At 41.6% G+C, this 13558-nt stretch overlaps 1 protein-coding gene across 3 annotated transcripts in view; it reads left to right on the plus strand.

The window, feature by feature from the left end:
* Positions 1–13558, plus strand: part of rtkna (rhotekin a) — an 87094-nt gene that overhangs the window by 20914 nt on the left and 52622 nt on the right. The window contains exon 1 of one of the 3 annotated variants that reach the window (XM_078251543.1): positions 3815–4440. The exons of the other annotated variants lie outside the window; for them this stretch is intronic. Within the exon in view, the coding sequence (XP_078107669.1) occupies positions 4345–4440 (96 nt within the window). The 5' untranslated portion in view covers positions 3815–4344. Of the gene's footprint in view, positions 1–3814; positions 4441–13558 lie in introns of those variants that run through there. 3 annotated transcript variants of the gene reach the window in all.

The following is a 13558-nucleotide window of genomic DNA, read 5'->3' on the forward strand; positions in this document are numbered from 1 at the left end:
CTTCACTCACTTTTGGTTTCACCTCCAAATACATTGGTTTAGATAATCTGGCTAAAAAGGTTGGATTGTTTACAAGATTTTTGATCATCTGAAAGTGTTCTCCCTTTTTGAAAATCTATACAGTATTGCAAAATAGAATATCGCAATACTTTAGTGTACTGATTTTTTTTCTTACACCCCTATACGCAGGGCAGTAAGCATGATCGGTCCATGAACAATAAACGCAGTGAGCTGGTGTTACCTTATTTGACAGAAATCTTTGCACTTTCCTGTTATTTCTGACAATTTGATAAACAAGAATGTATATTATACTTAATAAAAATGAAACCCCAATTAACAAAACTGGTTAAAAAAAAATAATAATAATATTCATATTTAAATAAATCATCGGGAGAGTCTGGTACAGCCAGACTCTGGACGGTAAAACTGAGATTACCTCTCATATTTAAGGTTATGTTCTGCTTGTTCAGCGGTTGTTGTTGATGAATTGCTCTTAATCACATTTGGAGAGGATTTTAACTGCGATTTCTTTTCTCTCTCAATTCTTATCATTTTTGTGCTGGTAGTTTTCCTTTGGGGATGGCTCCAACCTTTTTTGGGGGACTCCAAAAATTCCTTCATGCAGGCGAAACCCTGCCTTCAGTAGATATGGGCAAGAATGTTGGTGCCTAAGGTAAATGATGACCAGCACAATAAGTAGAAGTTGTGAAAAACAGACATTGCCCTTTAACATGTCTTACATTTGCAATGAACATATATTTTTTTGTCTTTTTTACTTTCATCTTCATCTCATTACTTTCATCTTTTATTTTAATACAGGCATTTTATGGAGTTCAGTTGTCTCCACAGCTTTTCTTTCTATGCTCACTTCATTGCCCAAAACATCCCCAGTGGTCCATTTAATTTACCAATAACTCATGCTTTAAAAGATGAAAAATATGAATCGGTCTTACAATACATATCTATTTCTTTCCTCCCCTGCAAACACTACACATATAACACTTATCTGTAATATCTCTTTGGCTTCTTGCTGAGTGACTCTCAGCCCCGACTCACGCATGTTTCCTCCAGCTGATTAGGTGCATGGACAGGACAGGAAGTGTTCCATATTCCTCCACACATCCGTTCAGAAACAAGAAAAGCACCGGCGATTGTCTTGAAAGCAGTGCAACCCTCTCAAAACCTATTATGCAAGAGTGTGTGTGTGTGTGTGTGTGTGTAATATATTCTAAAGCTGTAATTGCAATACAGCTATACCGTGAAACCGTAAATATTTGCGCTGAAGGTTATCATACCGTCAGAATCTCATACCTGTGTGTGTGTGTGTGTGTGTGTGTGTGTGTTTGTGTTTCGGAGAAGGGATTTTATCCAAATGTTCTAATCTTTTCATAGAACAAATGTTTCCTGTTGGTGTTCTATAAAATCCCCCCCTGTTTTGATCAAACCTCGGAATTAGTGTTGGATGAACTGATTGGGTAATATATTGGTTTCCCTCCTCCCTGGTGGCAGCTAATTAGCACATCTGGCCCCGTTACAGTCAGTCCAAGCTGCTAATCCACCGTCCCATCAGTAGGTAATCATGATTAAACACAGCAAAAAATCCCTGTCAGGCCTAACGCTGTTACTCCGCACTAATAACTGATCTACTGTCTCTAAATACCTGAGTGTTCCTCGTCCTCGGTGGCTCCTGGCCAAGAAGCAGCCATGCTCACTCAGAGCTAGTCGCCTGCCTGCCTGCCAGCGTGCCCTGTCATTGAGATAATAGCTGTTTTCTGTCTGTTTTTGTTCAGCCTCTAGGCTTTTGTCATAAGGTGTCAGTCTTTGTGTTTTACTGCAGGGAGAATTACCTGCAGCATGTCTTGCTTCAAGGAACCGCTGCCGGTTTGAAAGAGAAACTAAAGAGAGACTAAATGGATCAAGTCACACTGGGATAATACTTTGTTGTCCTGTTGCTTGTTCATTCTTCAGAAAAAAATGTATCAATGTAAAAGTGAGAACAGCTGCGAGAAATAAACTGTACCACTTCATTAGAGGCTTGTTTTAAAACAATTCAGTACAGTGTTAAAGATGTTTGAAGTCTTGTTAAGTGAATTTCTTTTTCAGTTCAGCGGCACGCCAGATTGACTTTCAGAGGAGATTGACTGGATATGAATCTACACACAGTGAATTGTGAATCAAAGGCGCACACACACACACACAAGTCCAAGAATGTTTTCTGAGCACCTATAACCCCACACTCCCTTTGTGCATTCACCTCAACTATTTCTCTTTCCACCCAAAGAGCAATAGATCTCTCCTCTTACTGTGTGTGTTGGTGTCTGCCACAGATTAGCTGCATGATTTAAGCTCTTGAGGGTGGAGGCTTTTCTTGGGGAAATGACCCGGCTTGCTACTGGCACCCCTGGCTCCTCTGAGGTGAAAGGGCTTTCACAGCTCCTTTTGTTTTCTCTGTTTGCCTGTGTAAAAGAGATTGCACTTCAGAGAGACGGAGTGCCATATGGGCATGTGAGTGGAGATGGATGGCCCCAAAAGTCATGTCAGAGTTGTTCTAAAACTTTTTCTTTTCTACAACTTTACTTACAAGAAGTGATCTTCTTCTTCCTCATGATGAGCTCTGCAGCGTCCCTCTGAAATCCCCACTCCCCCTGCGTTGGTGGTTGTGAATGCTAAGAATGTGTGCGTTTTAATTAATGTGCCTCTGCGTGAGCAATGCACAATGTGATGCCGGTTTCCTGTTGAGTGGTTGGCTTGAGGTTTGCTCAGCGTGGTCTCACCCACGCCACAAGGAAGGACACACACACACACACACACACACACACACACACACACACACACGTGACACAACAGCTGTATCAGGTCCAGGATTAACACGTTGAAGATGAGAACAGGATGCATGTTCAGGTTTGCTCTTGCCGTGTATGTTCTGAAGAGTGAAGGCAGACTGGCAGTTTTCCCAGAGGACAGAAGCGGAACCATCAGCCAGTTTATGGCTGAAAGTCACACAGAGTAAACTTTGGGATTCTCTTGTTTGGAGAACAGAGGAAACTGGCCACCAAACGGCTGGAATGATGGGGAAAGGAGACTGTCTTCGCCCTGGCATGGATTTAAATGTTTGTTTTTCAAAGTAGGAAGATATTTCTTCATTTTAAAACAACTTTCTCATATTTTTTTGTGACCTCCAACTTTACACAACACTTAAAGGGAAGTTGACACGTCTTTGGGAGCCGATATTTTTGTTGTATATGGTAAAAATTGCCAGGAGAGATGTGTGTGTGTGTGTGTGTGTGTGTGTGTGTATGTATGTATGTGTATATATATATATAATTTTTTTTTTTTTTAAAAAAAAGGTTGAAACAATCTGTGACACTGGGGATCTGCACTATGAAATATGGATAATAATCTGCCAAATGTGACCCTGTGACCTATAGTACATATTTTTTTAAACACAAAGTTTGTTTTAAAAACGAATCTTTTTTTTACAAGACAGAAATGTAATGCTATCCCCATCTCCATTGTTTTAATGCAGCACACTTGGAGTTTTTCTCATGTTACTGCTTGATAACATCTCTGGGTGTTCATTTTCACTCTTGCCTCCCCTCATGACGAAATCCAGCTGACACGGTTATAATTTCACCATTTATTATCAAGCCACTAAAAAGAACAAAGCTCCCCACCCCTGCTATGCTTGTATGCTGCTGTGGTATTTGCTATTTGTTTGTTTTAAAAAGGGCGTCGGGGCTGCTACAGCCCCCCCTCTTCTTTTTCTTTTTCTTTTTTTAAAGTTCATTACCATCACCAGAGGCGCGTCGTAGGGGTTAATTTAGCGCCGAGTTGGGGAGAGTCAGGGCGCACACAGTGGACTAGTTGTGTCGATCACTCCCGCAGAGGCGATGCCCTTTTGTGGAGAGGTCTCTTGTCACACAGAGGACAGACGGCATTCACAATCGGGACACAGGGACACAAAGGGAAGAACTGCATTTTAAAAGGCTCCATTCTTTTCCCCTGCAACCGCTGGGTGTTGACTGTGGGTGTTTGAGAGGATCTTTGTTGCCCGGAGAAAAGTAGAGAGGAAGAATACGCGCCGTGAACGGGCTAGGGGGAATTTTTATGGACAGGGTTACTACAGTACAGTGCAGGCGATGCTGTCAGCCGCTCCACCTATGTTTGCGTCTGCCGGACTCTTGTTTTGGACGAGGAGCTGAACTTTTACGCATTGTTTTACGCACGGACTGCACGAGACCCTGTCATAATGAAGTTTCTCTGCGCGGTACCTGCTTGGTGAGCGGTTTGAGTCGGATCATTAACTTCTAAGAAGAAGTCATTTTGTGGATATCTGCCGAAAGGATGCCAGTTGATAAATTCGCGAACATGGAGGAAAAACTGTGGATATTGGAGGACCTCAATATGATGTACATCCGTCAGATTGCACTCAGTTTACAGGTAAAAAGTTTATTTCTGCTTTCTTTTTCTTGAATTGATTTGCAATCCATCTTGAAGACGAGCAGGCTCACTGATAGCTGACATCTTTTTTTCTAAAGTACAGTGCATCACTGTGAGTCTGCAGCTGTGCCTCTGCGCGTTGTAAAGTTTACAGAGGGGTTGGTTGAAGACTAAGAAGTCAAGCTGACACTGGTGTGCTCTCCCCCGTTACAGATGGCAAATCTTACCCTGACAGCCAACGGAAAACAACGCTGCGTGCCATCCATCTCTCCCTCTGTGCTTAACCTTCCAATTGGGGTTCACACAGTCCACAGCTGCACATATGGGCCTCATAAGTCCCGTGTGTGTGTGTGTGTGTGTGTGTGTGTGTGTGTGTGTGTGTGTGTGTGTGCGCGCGCGCACGTGCACTAGTATTGTGTTCTGAGAAAGACAGAAGGGCCCTTCCATAAAGAGCTAATCTGATTAGTTGTCAATTAATCGGCAACTATTTTGATAATCAATGAATCGCTTTGAGTCATTTTGTATGGGGGGAAAAAAAGAAAATCTCTGATTCCAGTTTCATAAATGTGTGAATGTATTCTAGTTTCTTCACTCTTCTGTGACAGTAAACTGAATATCTTTGAGTTGTGGACAAAACCAAGACATTTGAGGACGTCATCTTGGGCTCTGGGGAACACTGATTAACATTTTCTGGCATTTTGTAGACCAAACAATGGATTCATCGAGAAAATAATCAACAGATTAGTTGACAATTCCATACAGCGTGACAAATGTTAATCATTAATTCAGTATCTATCACACAATCTATTCCTGTAGCCGTTTCAGAGGAAATACAGTGAAGAATGTGTCTTACTCATTTTTAACGGAGTTGAAAGGAAGAGGAGGTGCATTGGAAATGTTACAAGAATTTTTAAAGGAAATTCTAATATACTTTTTTTTTCTGGCCCCATAATCTGAAAAGGCTGTGCTGCAGCTGTTTAGAGGTGTTTCTTTCTCACCGTTTCCCCCGAATTCTCATCCAAAAAGCCTTCAGCTGTGTGACACAAGGGCTGCATGAGAGGTGATATCACTCACTGGTTATACCTGCTGGCAGTTTGGTGTCGTTTTCATGCGCGGGGTGTTTCTTTTGTTTATCTACCTGTGCCAAATGCCACAGAGCGTGCCAGGGGTCTGGTGTTTTTTTTTTTTTATCACATAAGAGGAGATACGTGACTATGATACAAACACACAGTCCTGTAGGGCTGCAACTAACGATTGTTTTCATTGTCGATTAATCTGTTGATTATTTCCTCGATTAATCGGTTAGTTGTTTCGGTCTATAAAATGTCAAACGGTGAAAAATGACAATCAGTGTTAGAGCTGGGCAATATATCAATATTATATCGATATCGAGATGAGACTAGATATCGTCTTAGATTTTGAAAATCATAATATTGGCATAAGTGTTGTCTTTTTCTCGTTTTAAAGGCTGCATTACAGTAAATGAATGTAATTTTCTTCACTTACCAGACTGTTCTAGCTGTTTTATTATTTGCCTTTTCCCCACTTAGACATTATGTCCACCTTACTGATGATTATTTATCTAAAATCTAAGTTTGAAAACATTTGTTAAAGCAACAATTGTCAAGCCTACAATATCATCGCAATATCGACATCGAGGTATTTGGTCAGGAATATCGTGATATCTGATTTTCTCCATATCACCCAGCTCTAATCAGTGTTTCCCAAAGCCCAAGATGACGTCCTCAAATGTCTTGTTATGTCCACAACTCAAAGATATTCAGTTTACTGTCAAAGACGAGAGAAGAAACTAGAAACATATTCACATTTAAGAAGCTGGAATCAGATATGATTGGCTGAGACAGATAGCTAACCAGACTGCACCTTATTACATTATTAAAATATTTTGTAACCCTTTACTTGAAGGTATCTACACAAGGGTGACATGACACAGTCATGACACATGACCCCTAACCCTAACCATAACTTGTCATGACAAAAACCGAATGACACTTGCTAAAAGAAGCGTTATGTCATAAACGTTTATGACTTGTTTATAAGGTTTCTGACCCGTTCATGACAGTGTCATGTCACTCTTATGTAGATACCTTCAAGTAAAGTGTAACCAAATATTCACGAAACCGTTATCTGTGAATTTCTGTGAATTTCTGTGAATAAATAGTTAACTAATCAATTCATCTTTGCAGCGCAGTACTCTTATCAGCTTCAGCCTGTGTGAAGCCCATTCTCTTTCAGGGACATTATGGTTCCCTAATTGTTGGTCTGTCTTTGAAACAGTCTTTACACTTTAGAGACACAGGTTTTCCTGAGGCTTTTATTGCGCCTGTAGCCTGAAATGCACTGTCACAAAACCAGCTATCACAAGGTCTTTTTGCCGACAAGTTGATCGGCACTAAGTAGCTTATTAGTTCCTGTCACAGGGCCTCCTTTGATGAAGACACTTTGTTTACAGCTCGGACATCGACTGGAAAGTGGTTCTTTGTCTGAATATTGAATCAGGGGCATTATGGTGGAATGTAGACAACTTGTTTGTGCATTTAGTTGTCTCAGTTCCAGTTATATTTCTGTAAATGCAATTTCTAGGGGAGGAATGTACAATAACGAGACGATTTAGCCCTGTGTGAAAACAACGCTTGTTGCTACTCATCCTGCCCAGGGAGTTCAGAGGTCAGGGTTTGGCTGCAGAGAAGCATTGCTCTGCAATAACCAGTGAGCATTTCAGTAGAGCTGCATGATTAGTTGTCAACTGTTAAATGAATCGTCAACTAATTTGATAAATGGTTCACAGGTTTGAGTCCAAATCTCTGATTCCGGCTTCTTAAATGTGAATATTTTGTAGTTTCTTCTTTCCTCTGTGACAGTAAGCGGAATAAATATTTTAGTTTTGGACAAGACATTTGAGGATGTCCTCATGGGCTTCGGGAAACGCTCATCGACATTTTTCACCATTTTAGAGACCAAACAACTAATCCAATTATCGAGAAAATAATCGACAGATTAATCGGCTATGAAAATAATTGTTAGCTGCAGCCCTACATTTTAGATAGTTGCATAGAAAGTCGTGCTCGTCTTCAACTCAGATGAGTATGTTTTGCTGGTAAACACTCACTTGTTTGCTCACTCCCTCACTCAGTCAGTCACTCTCTCTTCCCTCCCTCCCTCCCTCCCTCCATGTCTCCTGTGCCTGGGGGGGTTTGGAGACAGGGATTCTTTGTATGTGGCTGAGCTGCACGGCCCACGGTCTAACTGTAATTTCAGCTAGCTGTGGATGTTCTTTGCTCCAGGGTCTTTCATAAATGTCCTGCTGGGTTTTCATGACTTGCAATTATTACACGGTAAACCCTTTTCTCCTCCTTTTTGTTTTTCCCTGCGGCAACATAATTGTGAAAACCGCTCCCGCCCCATGCACACACAAATACTGTACACGTGTGTGTGTGTGTGTGTTCTTGTTTAACTATATTTGTGCGGTCCGAAAACCTGGAATACAGTATACTTGTGGGGTCCGGACAGCTTTGTGGGGCCAAAATGCTGGACCCCACAAGGTTAAAGGGCTGTTTGAGGGTTAAGACTTGGTTTGAGGATTAGGGTTAGAATTAGGTTATGGTTAGGGTGAGGGTAAGGGTTAAGGTTAGGTATTTAGTTGTGATGGTTAAGGTTATGGTAAGGGTATAAGGAATGCATTATGTCAATGACGGGTCCCCACAAAGATAGTGAAACGCTGTGTGTGTGTGTGCGCGCGCTAGTATTGTGTTCTGAGAAAGACAGAAGGAAGTCGTTCCATAAAGAGCTGCAACGATTAATTAAAAAAAACTATTTTGATAATGAATCGCTTTGTCATTTTTTAAGGAAAAAAAAAAGAAATTCTCTGTTTCCAGTTTCATAAATGTGTGTTTTCTATAGTTTCTTCTCTCCTCTGTGACAGTAAACTGAATATCTTTGAGTTGTGGACAAAAACAAGACATTTGAGGACGTCATCTTGGGCTCTGGGGAACACTGATTAACATTTTCTGGCATTTTGTAGACCAAACAATGGATTCATCGAGAAAATAATCAACAGATTAATTGACAATTCCATACAGCGTGACAAATGTTAATCATTAATGATAACATATAGGCCTACAGAAGACAACGCATTCTCATGAATGGGCTTCGTAAGTTTAGGGGTCTTTACAGTTTTTTATTTAGCATTTATCCGACAAGCCCCGAAAGGACTTAAGAATAGAAAAAACACTGGTCCCCTTAAGTAGTACCACCGGGACACGAATAGTGTTTCCTGGATGAAAGTCTTGTGTTTTCCAAGGGGGTAAGTGAGCATCCGGAAAGCGTACCTCCTATGGGGAGATTCTGAGGCTAACAAGCCATCACCTTCCGTTAGCATTCCATTGACTCCCATTCATTTTGACGTCACTTTGACAGCGAACAACTTTACATCTGAAGCGTTTAAAGACTCTATTTGTCCATTGTTTATTTAAAAAAAAACACGACAATGTATAAAAGGCTCCTTACCTTGTATCTCACGTTATGGTCCCGTAGCAGTCGTTTCTGTAAAAACAGGCTAACGATTGTGTCATAACCACGCGACCTAGAGAAATTACCGTATAGTCAGGAGAAGCACGCAGGCAATCGGGGGGACGTGGAGGCATACAGTCAAGGGAGAAGCCCATAGAGAGTCCATGAAAGCATCGGAACAGAAATATTTCAGCAACGTTTTCATGGATTGGAAATACTTCGGTATGTGGCAAGTGAATTCATATGAAGTAAGATGTATCCACGAACAAACAGATTTCTCTTGGCACAGCTACCAGAAGACTTACAAATTTCAGACAGGTTGCTCACGTCACATCTCCGTCGTCAAGCTCCGTTTGAGGCTGCGCAGTAACGCTCAGCCATCACCGGAAAATTGACTTCAGTGGTGTCCGTCGAAGTCTATGGCGTCGCTGTGTCCATTTCACTGTCTGTGGTGTTTTCCCCTTAACTTCTTCCGGGACACGAACTCCGCTCCTCTGTGTCTTATGACCCTCCGATCCACCCTGACTTCCTCCCTGCGCGGACCAGAGGGCTCTTATACCGCAGCAGTCAATGTGATGCATTCAGCAATAAATACGTGGAATACATATGAATTATACTGCATTACTTTTCGTAGCTATATGTACGAATATATTTATGCACTGGTCATGTCAAAAGATAAGATTTGTCTGTCATTTAAAGAGAAAACTGAAAAGTGAGAACATCATGCATGTCCTGAGGTTCCAGCATTCCTCAGGCTTGTATAATTGCTGTGTCAGGAGGGGAGAGAGAGCAGCCATTGTGTCCATTTGCGAGCTCAGTAGGAAGACTCTGTTATGCTCTTCAGGTTTTAACACGTCTGTTATAATAGGAATGGCTGCATTCTTGGCTCCAGTGCACTGTTTTCTTCTGTCCGTCCCTCTCTTATGAGGCTCGTAATGCAGTCGCTGTCGTGTTTTTATCTTTACAGTCGGGTGCAAAACAATTTTGACCTCAGAATGCAGGAGTCCCCTCAGAGGAGAGGTGGCGGATGGGAAACAGGAAATGCTCTTGTGTAATTGCTGTTTCCCAACGGGAGCGACAACATGATGTCATTGAACTTGCGGCCATTAATAGACACCTACACACCATTTCCTGTAATCACAGACCCGGATACACAGTTGTTGTTTTTTTTTATTTGCTTAATGTCCTGTTTTATTCTTCTATCCTGGTTCTCAGGCTGTGTCCCCCTCCGTCCTGTTACCTTCTCCACATTGGTAGCCCGACGGCCGTAGATGGACACTTTCTCCCTGGTCTAATTTTAGCCTGCAGACTGGCCTTGAATACACGGATGGAGTTACATGTGGACGTTTGTTAAAGGGTTTCTGAGGTCATTCATTTTTGCGCAAGTTAGAGAAGCAGGATTTGGGTTGTGTTATTTCTGTCATTGTTTGTGAAAGTACAATCATTTGTGTGTGTGTGTGTGTGTGTGAGCGTGTGTGTGTTGACCTCACTGGGTCATGGTGGCCCTGTTCTACTCAGAAGTAGGGTTGGGTACTGAAACCTAGGCAACCGGTAGGAAATCGGACCGGATAGGAACGCAAATTTTGGTTCCTCATTTCGCTTCCACTTAATGTGTTGACTGAAATATTTTCCCTCTGTCACTCCGAAAAGGACGTAAAAATATCACACTTTCTCTGTAGTCTACCGTTAGCTAGCTACCGTAAATGTAGGCTACTTTTAAAATGCCATATTTTCCCTCTGGGCTCACCAAAATGAACGTGAAAGCTTATTAACCATCCACTGCACGTGATCGCTAGTAAACATATTACATCTTTGATGTCATCTTTCAGTTTTTCAAGAATCAGTTTAGGAATAGGAATCGGAATCGTTTTGAAAGTACCGGTTCGGCATCGGAATCGTAAAAATCCAAACGATACCCAACCCCACTCAGAATGGATGCTAAAGCTCTACTCATCAAACCAATGATATCATCTACGGCTGCACAATTAATCCCAAATGTTATCGAAACAGCAATATGGACTAGTTACTGTAATATCCAAATCGCCGGGGGGGGGGCGCAGTATTTGTTAAAACATCTTTATTTGGTACAGATCATCGCAAAAAAAAAAATCACACCAATAATCATTGACATTTTTTTTTACTTTTAATATTTTTCAATGAGAATGATACAAAAATGATCATTGCCTACACTATCATGAATCCTATCACAATCGCTAGGTCAGTCAAAAATAATCGCAGTTAGATATTTTCCTCATATCGGCAGCATATCCTAATGTCATCTGATGGTAGATTAAACTACCACCATTGCACACAGTCTACCTTAGCACCTTTTAACTCTTTACATTTCTGTGAGTGATTTTTATGTATGTGAGATACATGTGTGTATGTGTGTTTGTTGCGTTATGGTTGTCTAAGCTACCGGATGCCTAAAATTTCCCTCGGGATGAATAAAGTATCTATCTATCGATCTGTTGAGGTATTAGGACCCAGAACTGACCCATCACTATGTGTTAAACCTGTGGAAAACACCAACTGGAAAGTGTAGCTAGATTAGCAATGGTGGTTAGAAAGTCCCCAAATTATCTGCTAAAGAGCAACACCAAAATTCACTTCAATTCAGTCTTTTTTTTTGTTTGCTTCCCTTGTATCAATCCAAAGCATTCTGAAGTGTTCGGTGAACATTTCCTGTAATGCTTTTTGATCCTCCCAGGATATTCTAGTAATCGGGCTGATAAACTACAACTTTCATTTTAACATGTAAGCCGTTAAGCAAATATACAAATTGAGTTTGTTGCTGCCTCACCCGGGGACTCATGCTTGACCTCTCACACGCTCCCAAACCCTAAACTTAGCTGTGGCCATGCCTCGGATAGCTCGGCGCATTCTGGACACCACAGGCGGGCGTTACATATCCATTGGCTGGGACTCATGCAGCCTCTCTCCGTCTGATCTGTTTGATTGAGTGGGACTTATCAGAAGTTAGTCTGTCCACACAGATCAATGCAGCCTCTGTCTCTGTTTCAATCATTTCTATATGATTCAGTTTGTTCCCTTGCACATATTTCTTGGCTTGTGTCTGAAAACTGTTGCTGATTTACAATGTCCATACTGTATATAAAGTGTCAGTCCTGGTAACAGATATTTGACCCCACAGACCCCACATGCTTTCTAAATGTAGGAGGTCCAGGAGGGCAAAGGCCAGATTGGCAGCAGTTAATCCCTGCCTGTTGTGGGACAGTAAAGCCAGTATCTTCCTGTGCACTCTAGATGGACTGATGAATCTCAACCTGGATAATACATTTGTAGTAGGAGCAAAGGTTAATCTTATTTATAATGGGACAGCTTCAAATCCCCTGGTTTACCTGGGCCTAGACGTGTACCTGCATTTTATTCCATTTGTAATATTTTAATCCTATTTTTTTCTGTTCTTGTCGTTCTCAGGTTTGTTCTTACCATTCATTTGTTCAATCTTTATCGCGTTTTCTGCCCTGTGATGAATTAAAACTTTTAGCATTAAAGTCAGTGCCACTATATACGTCCATGAAGAAGCAGTCAGGGGTGTGTGTGTGTGTGTGTGTGTGTCAAAATGCTGGACCCCACAAGTTTAAAGGGCTGTTTAAGGGTTAAGACTTGGTTGTAGGATTAGGGTTAGAATTATGTTATGGTTAGGGTGAGGGTAAGGGTTAAGGTTAGGCATTTAGTTGTGATGGTTAAGGTTAGGGGCTAGGGAATGCATTATGTCAATGACGGGTCCCCACAAAGATGGTGCCACAAACCTGTGTGTGTGTGTTGGTTCAGCTGTGAGGTTATTTAGGTAGCCTAAGTTACACCAGACCTGCTTGCTTCAGTGCAAGGGGTGCTAAAGCTAACATGCGCTCGCTCTCCTGTGATACAGGATACACAGTCGCATCTGAGCCAAGACACATTCCTCCACAACGGACAGCTTCATCGCACACCGCTAACCTGCCGAGCTCGTCTGTGTGCTTATGAGATTGTGTGTGAGTAAATATTTGCTAAGAGTAATAAGCTATAACATCAAGCCGAGTGCTTTGATTAAATTAGGGACATTAGGTTTATCACTGTGGATTTCATTGTAAATGTGAGGTTTCTTTTATTGGGCTTTTAACTTTTGTTTTAATTAGATGGAAGAGTTTCCTGCAGTATTGCTAGAGGCTCAACATAATGGAAAAAGCCTGGTTTATTCACTTGTAAGTGTTGGGGATTGGGACATGGGGATTAGGCTTCATCCACACTACTACTTTTTCGTTTTTAAACAAATATCTTTTGCTGTGTTTACGCCTTGCATCCACACTACTCCGCCGTTTCCGAGCCCCTGAAACTGAGACATTTGGAAACACTGCTGCCCCCTTTTGAGTTTGAAAACTCTGGGGTTACTTTGTAGTCTCAACAGGCAGAAACGGAGACCCTTGGAAACGATGACGCACGTCAGTCAGTCTTATCGGTTAGGTAGGCTTACATACCTTTCAGTCACAGTTCCACCTCTTATAAATAATTCCCTGCTCTTACTTTACACCATTGTTGTTCTTTCTACAAAGTATTTTCTGGATTTAAAACCACCGACTGCAGA

The sequence above is a fragment of the Sander vitreus genome, chromosome 5 (assembly GCF_031162955.1).
Source record: "Sander vitreus isolate 19-12246 chromosome 5, sanVit1, whole genome shotgun sequence".
Taxonomy (NCBI): domain Eukaryota; kingdom Metazoa; phylum Chordata; class Actinopteri; order Perciformes; family Percidae; genus Sander; species Sander vitreus.